The 14,986-nt window shown below is 40.8% G+C and overlaps 1 protein-coding gene across 3 annotated transcripts in view; it reads left to right on the forward strand.

Annotated features, from left to right (window-relative positions):
* TASP1 (taspase 1) overlaps positions 1–14,986 on the forward strand; it is a 258,243-nt gene that overhangs the window by 189,794 nt on the left and 53,463 nt on the right. For all 3 annotated transcript variants that reach the window (XR_571645.2, XM_008703359.2, XM_040637977.1), the window contains one exon: positions 12,674–12,784. Coding sequence is in view for 2 of the 3 variants with exons in the window: in XM_008703359.2 (XP_008701581.1) it covers positions 12,674–12,784 (111 nt within the window). In the remaining variant the exon portion in view is untranslated. The remainder of the gene's footprint in view (positions 1–12,673; positions 12,785–14,986) is intronic.

Genomic DNA, 14,986 nt, shown 5'->3' on the forward strand with positions numbered 1-14,986 from the left:
CATAGACATTTTAACTTATGTTTATTCTTCCGATCCATGAGCATGGAATATTTTTCCATCTCTTTGTGTCTTCTTCAATGTCTTTCAAGAGTGATCTACAGTTTCTAGAATATAGATCCTTTACTCTCTGGTTAACTTAATTCTGAGATAATGTATGATTTTTGGTGCTATTGTAAATGGAATCGATTCCCTAATTTCTCTTTCTTCAGTCTCATTGTTTGTGTATAGAAATGCGGGGCGCCTGGGTGGCACAGCGGTTAAGCGTCTGCCTTCGGCTCAGGGCGTGATCCCGGCATTCTGGGATCAAGCCCCACATCAGGTTCCTCCACTGGGAGCCTGCTTCTTCCTCTCCCACTCCCCCTGCTTGTGTTCCCTCTCTCGCTGGCTGTCTCTGTCTGTAGAATAAATAAATAAAATCTTAAAAAAAAAAAAAGAAATGCAACTGATTTCTGAGCCTTGATTTTGTATCCCACCCCATTACTGAATTGCTCTATAAGTTCTAGTAATTTGGGGGTGGAGTCTTTTGGGTTTTCCATATAGAGTATCATGTCATCTGCTAAGAGAGACAGTTTGACTTCTTCTTTACCGATTTGGGTATCTTTTATCCCTTTTGTTGTCTGATTGCTCTTGCAAGGACTTCTAGTCCTATGTTGAACAATAATGGCAAGAGTGGGCATCCTTGTCATGTTCCTGATCTTAAGGGAAAGGCTTTCAGCTTTTCCCCATTGAGAATGATATTCACTGTAGGCTTTTCATAGATGGGTTTTATGAAATTGAGGAATGTAGCCTCTATCCCTACACTCTGAAGGGTTTTAATCAGGAAAGGATGCTGTATTTTGTCAAATGCTTTGTCTGCATCAATTGAGAGGATCATATGGTTCTTGACTCTTTTCTTGTTGATGTGATCTATCACACTGATCAATTTGTGAATGTTGAACCACCCTTGCATCCCAGGGATGAATCCCACTTGGTCATGATGGATAATCCTTTTAATGTGCTGTTGGATCCTATTAGCTAGGATCTTGTTGTGAATTTTGGCATCCATATTCATCAGGGATATCAGTCTGTAATTCTTCTTTTTGATGGGGTCTTTGCCTGGTTTAGGGATCAGAGTAATACTGGCCTCATAGAATGAGTTTGGGAGTTTTCCTTCTGTTTCTTTTTTTTGAAACAGCTTCAGGAGAATAGGTGTTAATTCTTCTTTGAATGTTTCTTAGAATTCCCTGGGAAATCTGTCAGGCCCTGGAGTGTTGTTTTGGGGAGGTTTTTGATCACTGCTTCAATCTCTTCATAATTAATCGGTCTGTTTAAATAATCAATTTCTTCCTGTTTCAGTCTTGGTAGTTTATAGGTTTACAGGAAAGCATCCATTTCTTCCAGGTTGTTTAATTTATTGGCATAAAGCTGTTGATAAAAGTTTCTAATGATCCTTCCTATTTCATTGGTGTTGGTCATGATCTCTCCCCTTCCATTCATAATTTTATTAATTTGGGTCCTTTCTCTATTCTTTTGAATAAGTCTGGCCAGTGGCTTATCGATCTTATTTATTCTTTCAAAGAACTAGCTTCTAGTTCTGTTGATCTGCTCTACTGTGCTCCTGGTTTCTAATTCATTGATCTCTGCTCTAATTTTGATCACCTGCCTTCTTGTGCATGGGTTAGGCCTGTTCTTCTGTTCCAGCTCCAGCTTCTTGAGGTAAGAATATAAAAACTGCATTTTAGATTTTTCTGTTCTTTTGAGTGAGGCTTGGATGGCTATGTATTTTCCCCTTAGGACTGCCTTTGCAATGTCCCATAGGTTTTGGATCGATGTGTTTTCATTTTCGTTGGTCTCCAAAAATTGTTTAATCTCCTTCTTAATTCCCTGGTTTACCCAATCATTCTTGAGCAGGATGGTTCTTAGTCTCCAAGTGTTTGAGTTTCTTCCAAATTTTTCCTTGTGATTGAGTTCCAGTTTCAAAGCATTGTGGTCTGAGAATATGCAGGGAATGATTTCAGTCTTTTGGTATCGGTTGAGACCTGTTTTGTGACCCAGTATATGGTCTATTCTGGAGAAAGTTCCATGTGCATTAGAAAAGAGTGAGTATTCTGTTGTTCTGGGGTGTAGTGTTCTGTATATATCTATGAGGTCCATTTGGTCTAGTATATCATTCAAAGCTCTTGTTTCTTTGTTTATTTTCTGCTTAGGTGCTCTGTCTATTGCTGAGGGCGGAGTGTTGAGGTCCCCTACTATTAACATATTATTATCTCTATGTCTCTTTATTCTGGTTAATAGTTGGCTTGTGTATCTAGCTGCTCCCCTGCTGGGGGCATAGATATTTATAATTGTCATATCCACTTGTTGGATACATCCTTTAAGAATAATATAGTGTCCTTCTGTATCTCTAATTACAGTCTTTAGTTTAAAATCTAATCTGTCTGATATGAAAATTGCTTCCCCAGCTTTCTTTTGAGGTCCATTGGCATGAAAAATGGTTTTCCATCCCTTCACTTTCAGTCTGGATGTATCTTTGGGTTCAAGATGAGTCTCTTGTAGACAGCATATGGATGGGTCATGTCTTTTTATCCAGTCTGCAACCCTGTGGCGTTATGGGAGCATTTAGGCCATTCACATTGAGAGTGATTATTGAGAGATATGATTTTAATGATGTCATGTTGCCTATGAAGTCTTCGTTTCTATAGATGTAAAATTTCTTCTGTATCACTCTTGGGGCCTTTCTACTTTTACAGAACCTCCCTTAATATCTCTTATAGGGCTGGCTTGGTGGTCACAAATTCCTTCAGTTTCTGCCAGTCTTGGAAGGTCCTTATCTCTCCATCAATTCTGAATGACAGCCTTGCTGGATAAAGGATCCTTGGCTGCATGTTCTGATTCTCAGTTAGAGCTTCGAAAATACCTTGCCAACCCTTCCTGGCCTGCCAGGTCTCTGTAGACAAGTCTGACGTTAATCTGATATTCTTCCCTCTGTAAGTATTTTCTTGCCCCTGGCCACTTTCAAGACTGTATCTTTGGATCTAATATTTGCGAATTACACTATGATGTGACGTGGTGTAGGTCTGTTTTCATTGATCTTGGGAGGGGTCTTCTCTGCCTCTTGGACACAAATGCTTGTTTCCTTTGCCAGATTAGGGAAGTTCTCAGATACAGTTTGTTCAAATATCTCTTCTAGACCTCTCTCTTTCTCCACCACCTCGGGGATGCCGATGATTCTGACATGGGAACGTTTCATCGAGTCAGTTATCTCCCGTAATCTACATTCTTGAGATTCGATTTTTTTGAGCCATGTTTCCATTTTTACTTTCTCTTCTACCATCCCATCCTCCAATTCACTAATTCTTTCTTCTGCCTCATTTACCCTGGCCATCAGAGCGTCTAGTTTAGACTGCATTTGATTCATAGCATTTTTAATTTCTGCCAGATTCGCTCTCATTTCTGCCCTTAGAGAGTCTGTATTCTTGTTAATGTTTTCATTAATATTTTCTTCAAGCCTACAGATCATGTTGACCATTGTTACTCTGAACTCCATTTCTGACAATTTGGTTATATCCATATCCATCAGTTCTGTGGCAGAGGCCACAGTCTCTGTGTCCTTTCTTTGCTGAGGGTTTCTCCTCTTCGTCATTCTGATGAGAGGTTGCGGGGATGCCCAAAGCCGAAATTATTGAGCAGGACCCAGCCAGTTTGCACGTGTTTTATAGGGACCTTAGGGATGTGGGCTTCTTGGTTTTTCAGCCTGCCTTCTAGGGGAGGGGTCTTCTGTGCTGATACTCAGGCAACCCTGTTTGGGTAGAGTCGCCCCATCCCCTGCGAGGGGGGATGGGGATGGGCACAATGTGAGCCGGTATTTCTGGGCTTTTTTTCTCTGGCGGCTTTCCCTGGCAGTTTTCTGTGACTCTTCTGAGAGTCAGAGCAGCAGTGGCCGTATCCTAGCCTCTGTTTCAGAAGAGAGAGATCGCAGTCCGCTCTCCACTGAGCTCTCCTGGCCATTTTAGCTCTGTTTCCATCAGTGCTGCTAAAAACCCCCACAGCGTCCCAGGATTTGCGCCCCACAGCCCCTCTCCCAGCCCTCGCTTCTAGGGCCGGCACATCTCTGTCCTTTGTGCTTCTAACACCGTCAGTTGCCCTTGGTTCCCATGCGCGCTCCCGAGCTCCCTGTTACAGTGTGGTTCGTGCACACTCCGGAGCGCTGGTTTTCTGCTGGTTGCACGTGCGCTCCCGAGCTTCCAGTCTCAGTTCCAGTGAGCACTATGGAGCTTCGGTTTTCAGTCTGGTCACTCACGTTCCCCGGCTCACAGCCTCAGTCTGCGTTCTCGCGGGTGCCGGTCCGCGAGTCCGGCCCGCTCCCCAGCTACTGCTTCCCGGCACCCGAGCGCAGCAGCTCCCTCCCCCTTCTGTTTATCTTCCGATATCTGTGCACAGATTCACAGCTCCCCACTTCGTACCTCAATACTCAGCGCTGGAGAGGTTTGTTTGTAGAGATCCAGATGTATCTTCCTACGTCTCTGGCTGATTTCGTGGGTGTTCAGGATGGTCTGGTAGATACCTAGCTCGATTCAGGGGACCGGCTGAAAAAAGATTCCCCTCCTCCTCCTCCATCTTTCTCCCCCCTCCTACTCCAGCCTATTAGAACTGTTAGAGATACAGAGATTGGGGGCGCCTGGGTGGCACAGCGGTTGAGCGTCTGCCTTCGGCTCAGGGCATGATCCCGGCGTTATGGGATCGAGCCCCACATCAGGCTCCTCCGCTATGAGCCTGCTTCTTCCTCTCCCACTCCCCCTGCTGTGTTCCCTCTCTCGCTGGCTGTCTCTGTCTCTGTCAAATAAACAAATAAAATCTTAAAAAAAAAAAAAAAAAAGAGATACAGAGATTGATAGTCCAGTCTCCTAATTTTTCAGATGAAAGAAGAAACCAGGGTTCAGAGTGGTAAAGTGACTTGTCTAAGTTAAAATAGACCACACCAAATTTGGGATCCTGATTTCCTGGTTCTGTAGCCCAGTGTTCTCTTAATTTGCATTTTCTGGACCACTGTGTATTTGTCCATGTCCATCCATGACTCCAGTCCACTGGCCTCTTGGTCACAATTGATTGTTCTAGGCTTAATCCCTGACTTAAGTCAGGACAGTCAAGTTTTTTTAATTTCCCTACATCCAATTGATGCCCCCAGAATGTTAAAACTGAAAAAAGATTAAGTCTCTGGTGGTAAAGTTGTCAAGAGTACAGTTGGGGAACTATTGATAGGCATTACTGTCCATAGAGAGCTATTTCCAACTGCTACTGAAACCAGTCACATCCCTACCACTGGATTTTATGAGCCAGCAAATCCTCCTTTTTACTGAAGAGCATTCTAATTAAGACTCTGGTACTAGCAATCAAAAGAATATGGATTAATAATCCCATTGAATTCTCTCTTTAATATTTATAGTGATTGGCCTTTCAAATTTCTTCAAATTCTTCATCCTTAAAAATTATGGCACAAATTTAGTAAGTATGTGTCTCATTTGTTTACAGTATGGATTTACAATGTAAATGAATATTCAGACTATATACATTTGATCACAGTAACTATTTCTCTTACCATCTGTAATTATAATTTCATTCCATAACAGTTTTAGACTTGGATATTTAAGCAATCTGTTAGGGACATTTTATTAAGGTGAATGAAGCTTAATTTTTTATTATTTCTTTATTAATCTTCTTTAGATATTTTATGCAACTTATTGCACATAAATTAATGGAACTTCAGATTGTCTTAGCTTATTAATTTTTGCCCCCAATTCCCTATATGGGTATGAAAAGCACCTAATAAAAAGTCACTCCATGTTAATTTTTTTTTTCTTACTGGGAAGAATAAGAAATATTGTTTCCTTATATACAGAGACTGTTTAACATTTTAACTTGGAAATTGATACTCTGTCACCACCACTGAATGTCAGTTGAACACTGGTTTTGGCTGTTGTGGAAGGTTAACCAAGCAGGTGCCATAATAGATCTTGTCCAACATGACAATTTTTGAGAACCAGCAAAATGCTGAAATGTCTTCCTACCATCATTATTACTACCACCAAATGTTTAAATAGCTCTTCAGAGGTTGCAGAGCTCATATGTATAATTCAGTCCTTATAACCACCAGAGAGATGTCTTTTAATATCCATAATTTATAATTTAAGAAACTGAAGCATAGATTAAAAAAAATGTCTGTCTTAAGAATACATAGTTGCTACCCTCAGACTCAAGGCCTTCTGTCTGAGTCAGTATTTTTTTTAAACATCACAGTGATAATATGAAATCTGAGTACTTTTCATGAAAAACTTGAAATCTTCAAATGTACTGTAATCATTGTTTCATTAATTTATTGAATGGATGCATACTGAGACTGAGAAGTCCTGATGTAGTCCATGGTGCCCGGGGGGCCCCATCTCCTTTCACTGCATTAATATCCTGTCTTGCCATCCTCAGTGTCACACTGCAGGGTGTAAGAGGGAGTGTGTGTGTTTGTGTGTGTGTGTGTGTGTGTGTGTGTGTGTGTGTGTGTGTGTGTTTGTGGTGTTGAGGAGGTTGGGGATAGGAGAGAGCAGTGAGTAAGTGCAAGCATTTCATTAGTCACCAAAGGTGCTTTGAAGGTGAGATACCCTCACCCCCAGAGAGCTGTGTCTGTATAAAAGGCCCTGAAGGATAGATTCAGTTCATGGGGAGAAAGGGATTCAGGAAGAATAGTTCACAACAATGGGCCCAGGGGGAAATCTTGGAGAAATGGGATACAGGAAGTCTAATTTGGCTAAAGAATTTGGTGCATAAAAATAAATAGGAAGATAATGTTGGGAAGAGAGAGGAGGACTGTGCCAGGCTAAGCATTTGGACATTGTTCTGTGGGCACTTGGGAACCATTAAAAGTTTTTGAGTAGTTTAATAATGTAATCGTAGCTGGGGTGCATTATTCTTATTAGAGTAAACTTTGATGTCTCTGTTTCTCCTGTTCCCATATTCATTCTATGAACAGCCCTTTTGGTTCTACTTGTAAAATATACCCCAGACTGTGCTTCTACTGACAGTCTCCACTGCCAGCAGGCTCACCTAAGGCGCTGTTACCTGTCAGTTGGGCTGCCACTGCTTCTTCTTTAGTGACTTGCTGCTTCCATGCTTACCCTGCCAATCCATTTCATACTACAGAGTAACCTTTTGCAAGTGCAAACATCATTGTCCTGGTTAAAGATTTCATCATCTTTTCATCACACTTGCAGTAAAATCCAACCTCCTTGCTGTACCCACAAGGCCTTTTGTAACCTTATGTGACCTGGCCCTGCCTCTCTTTGAATTTATGGTTTGCCCTCTCTTCCCTCTCCCTCACTCAGCTCTTACCACTCTAGTCTCCTTGTATTTCCTGAACATCCAGGTTCCTTCTCACCTTAAGGTCTCTGCATTTGCTTGTTCATCTGCCTGGAATGGTCTTCCCCCAGGAGGGTTAGCTCCTTAACAACAGGGGCTTTTCCTGACCCTTGACGTGAAGTAGCCCCTGCTCAAGTCACACCTTCTGTCATTTACCAGGTTCATTTTCTTCACAGTGCTTATCAATAACTGGATGAATTTCTTCATTGACTTGTAAATTTACTTGTGCCCTAACCTGTTCAACTAGATGTGAGCAAGGACTTCATTTTTTTCATTGCTATATCCCCAGTGCCTAGAAGAGTCCTGGCACATAGTACATATTAATTGAGTTAATTAATTTAGAGATTTGAATGACTAGAGCAGGGAGCCTACTGTAGTGTTTTCAGTACAATGGGAGTACATTGAGGGTCTTGTCAGTGGAAATGAAGGGGCAGAACCTAGCACAAGTACAGTCATAGGGAGAACTGTTGGGATTTGACATGCTATCATGTGTTGAGTCATCAAAGAGGGAAGAGGTAGAGAGTTTTGGGCTTGGATGAGCTATTAGGAACCTAGGAGAAGTTCCTGGATTTGGTAGGGAAAGGAACTGTTCTAGAGGTGTCAGGAGTTTGAGTGCTGGTGGGATGGAGGTTTCTAACAGTAGTTGGAATGTGAGCTTATCCAGAGTTTCCCATTCCCTGAGAGGCACTGCTGCAAAAGCAAGCAAGGACTATGGGCTCAGAATCATGAGGGAAAACCACATACTCCGCTCAACTCTCTGAACCTTAGGTTCTTCATCTATAACATAAAAATACCTCATGGCACAGTAGTGTTGGGAAGGAAAATTTTCCTCTATCCTTCAAAGATTCTTCCACCTGGTTTAAGGATTAAATTGACAAGACTGATTTACAGGAGAAAGTCAAATTTAATTTCATACATACAGGAATTCCTTATACATGAGAGGTTCAAAGACAGAAGGGTACAATGAGGTATTTATGTCATGCTGAGCTAAGGAATGGGATAGGGGCCTGGGGCTTCAAAGGGGAGGAGGGCAATTTGTAGGTAATAAGAAGAACAGATGTTTGGTAATTAGATATTTGCCCTGTCATACAGATGGATTACTCAGATAAAATGTATTCCTGGTGATAACTCTAATTCTAGGAAAGACCCCCAATTTAGATTCTTCTAGGTAGTTAAGGGTGAGGCAGAAGCTTCTCTTGAGCCCGCAGGGTCTCGATTGCCTCAGCTCAAAATAGTTCACATGCCAAAATGACACACTTTGGGGAGATTTGCTCTCACCCCTTTCAGTGGTTCTGAAAATTAAACTATAGAACATGAAAGCATGGAACCAAGCGCTGATGCAGGGTAGTTTCTCAATGACTGTGAATTTCCTGTCTCTTTCCCCGTTCTTTAAGAGGCTGAGGATTAAAAAATTTAGTCCAGTTCCACAGTTTAAATTCGTGTTGTTTTTCTTTGCAAGGCAAAACAAGTAAGTGGTTTAAAAAGACAAACAATACCCCCAGACTTAAAATGAAAATGAATGGTTCCCTGTTCCAGCTCCAGTCCCCTCTCCCCCAGCTTCCTCTCCCCTGAGGCTACTACTTTTAACTCTCATAGCTATTTCTTTTAGAATGTAAATCTGTAATTAACATAATACACTTGTACTACTATTCCTTCAGTTTTCAATTTTAGATATTATTTATATATCAAATTGAAATATCTTCATATTCATACCAGGAAAAGCAAGGATTTAATTCCCCTATATTTCCAACCCCAAACCTACACACACTACACATACCATTCCTCCTCTTAATGTATTATGTCCCCCCCCCCTTTTTTTTTTAGCTCATCAGTATTGTGAGTTTATATTTTTGACTCCAGCTATTGACATCTGCACTACATAGTGTACTGTGATTCTAATTCCTTTCTTACACAAATTCTTATTTTTTCTGCAGTTAATATTTGGCTCATTATTGTTTGTTTCTTCTTGTTTGTTTTTTTATACCAGTCAGTCTTGATTGTCAAACTTCCCTCAAAATCTGAAACATTTCCTCTTAATAATTTCAAACCCAACATATATTCTGTAAGTTTGATTTATTTGCCACTTGGAAATATCTTTCCAGCCTCCTCTGGCTTCCTGCACCAGTTTGGACTGTCCACTTGCTAAGCCTGCTGCATAGCTGCATGCCATCTGGGAATCTTTTTATGTTCTCTTGTTTTGGATCTCCTGTTTCCAGGTTTGATTTTCTTTCTCATTGTGTACCCTACTCTTTCACTTTGCCAAGGTACGTTCATCCTACAGCTCTCTGAGAAAGTATGTGGGAGGTAAATTCTTTGAGACTCTGTAGAGCTTTATTCTGTTTTCACACTTGACTGACATTTTGGCCTAGTATAGAATTCTAGATTGGAAATAATTTTCCTTTAGCACTTTGAAGAAGGTGCCTTTTCATTTTCTAGTTTCCAGTGTGATGTTGAGAAATTTGATGCCATCATGATCTTCCTGCTTTCCATGTGACTTTTTCCCCCCAGTTGGAAGTTTTTAGACTTTCCCCACTTTCTTCAATATTTTGATATTTCACAGTGATAGACCTCCATGGCACTTTTTTTTTTTTTTTCATGAGTTGTTCTGAGAGGATGATGAGCCTTTTTAGTCCAGACACTTACCTTTCAATTCTTGGAAATGTTTTGAATTATTTCTTTGAAATTTCATTCTTCTTTTTTTTTTAAGATTTCATTTATTTATTTGACAGAGAGACAGCCAGCGAGAGAGAGAACACAAGCAGGGGGAGTGGCAGAGGAAGAAGCAGGCTCCCAGCGGAGGAACCTGATGCGGGGCTTGATCCCAGAATGCTGGGATCACACCCTGAGCCGAAGGCAGACGCTTAACAACTGCGCTACCCAGGCGCCCCTGAAATTTCATTCTTCTGTGCTCTTTTCTTGACACTCCTATTACTCAGATATTGGACCTTCTGGTCTGTTCTTCTGATTTCTCTCTCTCTCTTTATTTTTTCTTTTCTTTTGCATTTGCCTAAGTTTTCTCTTTGTTGCTTTTTAGTTCTAGTCTCTGTCTTTTCTAGAGGCCTAACTGAAATAACTAGTGATCCTAGGTAGTCTATACTTTTTAACAGTTAAATACCAAAAAGCTGAACTGAAAACCTTCTGAATGAGTCACACTTGTCATTTGGTAGCCCTTACCATAAAGCAAATTTTTTTTTGTTAGGGTCTGTCAGGTAGGTCTTTCTTCTTCTTTTTTTTTTAAATAATAATTTTTTATTATGTTACGTTAGTCACCATACAGTACATCCTTAGTTTTTGATGTAGTGTTCTATGGTTCATTATTTGCGTATAACACCCAGTGCTCCATGCAATATGTGCCCTCCTTAATACCCATCACTGGTCTGTCCCAATCCCCCACCCCCCTCCCGTCTGAAGCCCTCAGTTTGTTTCCCAGAGTCTATAGACTCTCATGGTTCATTCGCCCTTCTTTTCTTGAGCTGGTTGTGTGGCTGGAAGGGAATTAGCCAGTCTTTTGTTTGGAGGATATCAGCCTGACTTCTTGTATCCTGGGAGCCTCTGGGTAAAGGAGCTGGTTATTTCACTGTTTAGCGTTAAGACTTCTACTTCCAGGGGCGCCTGGGTGGCACAGCGGTTAAGCGTCTACCTTCGGCTCAGGGCGTGATCCCAGCGTTCTGGGATCGAGTCCCACATCAGGCTTCTCCGCTATGAGCCTGCTTCTTCCTCTCCCACTCCCCCTGCTTGTGTTCCCTCTCTCGCTGGCTGTCTCTCTGTCAAATAAATAAATAAAATCTTAAAAAAAAAAAAAAAAAGACTTCTACTTCCACATCCTGTATTCACCATGGAGCCTCCCTCCTGCCCTGTGCAGAGTCTGATGCCCCCAAGACTCCAGTCCCTCTGGTTCATCCTCTCTAGAGAGTAAACATCCTGGCATCTCCTGAATTAGGAAGAAGTAACTTCCTCTCTATGCAGGAATCTGGGGCTTTAGATCAGGGTTTGGCAAATTATTTCTGAGAGGGCCAGAAAGTAAAGATTTTAGACATTTTGGGCTACGTCATGGTCTCTATCACATGTTCTCCTTCTCGTCCTTTTTTTTTTTTTTTTTAATAAACCTTTAAATTGTAAAATAAACACTCATAGCTTGTAGACAGTACAAAAACAGGTTGTAGACCAGACAAGTCATAGCTTACTGACACCTGGTGTAGAGGGTCTTTTTGGACACTCTAAACCAGCCATCTTCATTTCAGCCCCACCCTGTATCCCTGCCTTCACAGGAAATTGAAACTTCCAATTTCCAATTCTTTTTGGGTTTCATGACAAAACTGGGTGATTTCTTATAGGTGCCCCCCCTAATTTCAACCCTGTCCCACCATGAAAGTTTAGGTTTCAGCTTCTGCAGGTCCACTAGGTAAGCCAACTAACGTCCATCTTCTTTTCATTTTCTAAAAGGTCAGTTTTTTTCTCATTTGCCTTTCTCTCTGTCCTCATTGGGCCATGCCTTTGGAAAGAGTGGAGATAAATATATGTGTTTAATCTACTAAGTTTAACCAGAAGCTTCCCCAAATCCAATTTGGTTGGTTTTTATTTTTACTACTTTCTTTGATAGTGCTTGGGTTAATTTTGCATTTGTTCTCCACGTGCTTACTTGCTATGCCAGATGTTCGAAGATGTCCTTGGGGAGGAAAAATGAGGGGTTTAAAAATGTAGTGTTCTTGAAATGCTCACAATGGTTCAGTGTGTGAGATCCCAAAGAGTCCTGGTTGTTTCTAACCACCAGACCCTTATAATAGAAATACAGTTTCACCCTTATTTGTGTAAACCATCAGGATCATTTTTAAATGTTTGTAATAAAGTTTGTGGCTTATTGTTTAAAATTGAATTTAAGGTAGTAAATCAAAGCTTTTGGTGGCGTGCCCCTGACAGCAGGGAGAGCCTGGTAAGTGATCCCTAAGAGTTGATCAAAGAGACTTGCTGGGCATTTTTTCCTGTATTTGTGTTTTGGTCCTTTAATCTGCTAGTGTTTCCAATTCCATTCTGAATACTGTAATGCATACTCCACCCCCACTCAAGTCTTCTTGGCAGCATCTGGGATCGTCTTTGCCAAATGGCCCCTGTTCAGGCATAAGCCTGCGTTTGCCATCAAGCCTATACAAGGTATGAACAACGGTGGTTGTTGGAAAATGGGCATCTTTCAAGATCTTATTCATACCACGTTTTTGTTCTTATAATCAAATGAAAATTGATAATGAAAAAAGTAAAATTCACTGAAAAATGACCATTTGCCATTCCTGCCTAGGCTCACCTTTCCTGGCCAGTGAAGATGGCGTGCTTGGGGGAGTGATTGTTCTCCGAACTTGCAGATGTTCTGCAGAGTCTGACTCCTCCCAAGATAAGCAGACACTTCTAGGTAAGCTGGACATATACCTTAGGTGTGTGTCTTTCTCTTTCATTTCTTCAAGACACGGAAAGATTTATGTCCTTAAGTTCATAATGTTGGGCTATGGGAAGGCCAGGAGGCTCTATTGGTATTTACATGTCTATTCTACTGATCTTTTTGCATAGGTAAACAAGTAAAAGATGAATATTCATTTTTAAATGTATGCTTAGAGCATATTTTTCAACTGGGCTTAGAACCTAAGACCTTTACTAAAGCTCAGTATTAAGAGCATTGGACCACGTATTTGTTCCCTGCCTCATTCCACAGAGCATCGGAGACGACCCATAACAACATACACAGTAACAAACATAGAAAGGAGCTTCTTCCTGTTCCCCCTCCCAAAACGGAATCAGAACCATGTGAAGAGCTACTGGCCTAGGAGCCTGTTCTGGCTCCATCACTTATTAGCTATGACGCCTTTGTGCATCGGTCTTACTGTTCTGTGCCACTTCCTCTTCTGTAAAATGAGGACATCTGCCCTGCCCTCCTCATAAAGCTGTGGTGAAGAAAGGTCAAGTGAGTGTTTTGCAGATTTGCAGATGTCCATCCAGATGTGTGGTTTTGTGTCTAGCCAAGTGTACCACTGGGGTTAAAAACCAGTCAGTCCTCCATTTGCCAAGGCACAAACCTCTGGGGCTGCCTCTGCCCACAGGGGTGCCTTTTTCTAATCCATTCATCCAGAGGGGACGTTTTTTAAAAAATCTGCATGAAGGTACTACATAAGCTATGAGGGGGCCTTATGTGATATTTTTTAATTGACTTTTTAATAAATTACATATGCATTCAGGAAAGTACACAAATTATAACTCAGCTGCTCAGTAAACTATTATAAACTGAACCCACCCATGCAAGCAGCACCCAGATAAATAGTAGAACTTTACCACAACCCCCAGAACCTCCTGATAACCCACCCCCATTCCTTACCTCTCCAAAGTGAACCACTATGCTGACTTCTAACACCATGATTAGTTTCGCTGGGGTTTATATTTTATATAAACGGAATCATAGAATATGTACTACAGGTATGTGATGTGTATGTTACATGGGGCAGTAGTTTGTTCATTTCATTGCTGTGTGGTATTCCGTGATACAGATACACCATTGTGTATTTATCCATTCTTCCCTAAGTATTTTTTAAATATAAGTGTTGTAGATCATTCACAGGAACTGTGGTAGTTCAACACTTTCTATAAATTTTCTTACAGAAGGTGTGGGTGGTGCTTGATCTATTTGGTATGATTATTGTGAATTGCTGTAGTACAAGTGAGTCTGTAAATTAGAAAACCAAGCATTTCTTATGAGTGTAGAGAAGCATTTTTTTCCACAGAAGCCGAAAGAGCTTTTGTAAAATTTTTCCCCTAATTCCTCAAAGGGGGGAAAAGTGCACTTTGGATTATAACTACTNAGCTCATCTTTTTTCCTTCTTTCTTTCTTTCTTTCTTTCTTTCTTTCTTTCTTTCTTTCTTTCTTTCTTTCTTTCTTTCTTTCTCTTTCTCTTTCTTTCTTTTCTTTCTTTTCTTTCTTTCTTTCCTCTTCCCACCCACTATACTTGGTACCCAGGTTGCTCCCAGGAAATGTATTTTTAAATGACTGTCTTTTGTTAAGCCAAGACAACTTAGCCATTTGCTTCTTTGGTATCTTAATCATTGTTGAATCCTTTGAAGAAATCTTCCATAGTGGGATGGAAGGGAGTTTGCAGGATGATGTACCTGGGCCTTCTGTAAAAACTCAGAATAACCCTTAGTACTGGGGGCCAGTGGGAGCTAGTTATTAAAACTGCTCCCTAGACTGTTCCTAGGACGGAGTATCAGTTCTTTTCTGAGCCCTGACTCTTGCCCATTAGAGTTAATCCTAAAAATCCTAAGGTTTTTTGGTTGTCATTTCATTTTTGGTGATATAGTATAGAAATGCATATTTAAGGATAAATCATAGAATTTTAGCTCATGTTAAATAGTTTTTATCACCAAGATAGTAATTTGTAAACTGTTTCCTACTCTGTTTCAAGAAGCAGAATGAAATGTAAAGTGTGAATTTCTAAAATCAGTGAAATCTTGCCATTTGTTAAAACTAACTAGAGGGATTAATGTTTGTGAAGTTTGTCTACTAAAACCTGGTGAACATAGGCTAATATCAGATTATAGATGATACCAACTACATGGAGTTTTACATTTG

Source organism: Ursus maritimus, unplaced genomic scaffold, assembly GCF_017311325.1.
Source record: "Ursus maritimus isolate PB19 unplaced genomic scaffold, ASM1731132v1 scaffold_22, whole genome shotgun sequence".
NCBI lineage: Eukaryota > Metazoa > Chordata > Mammalia > Carnivora > Ursidae > Ursus > Ursus maritimus.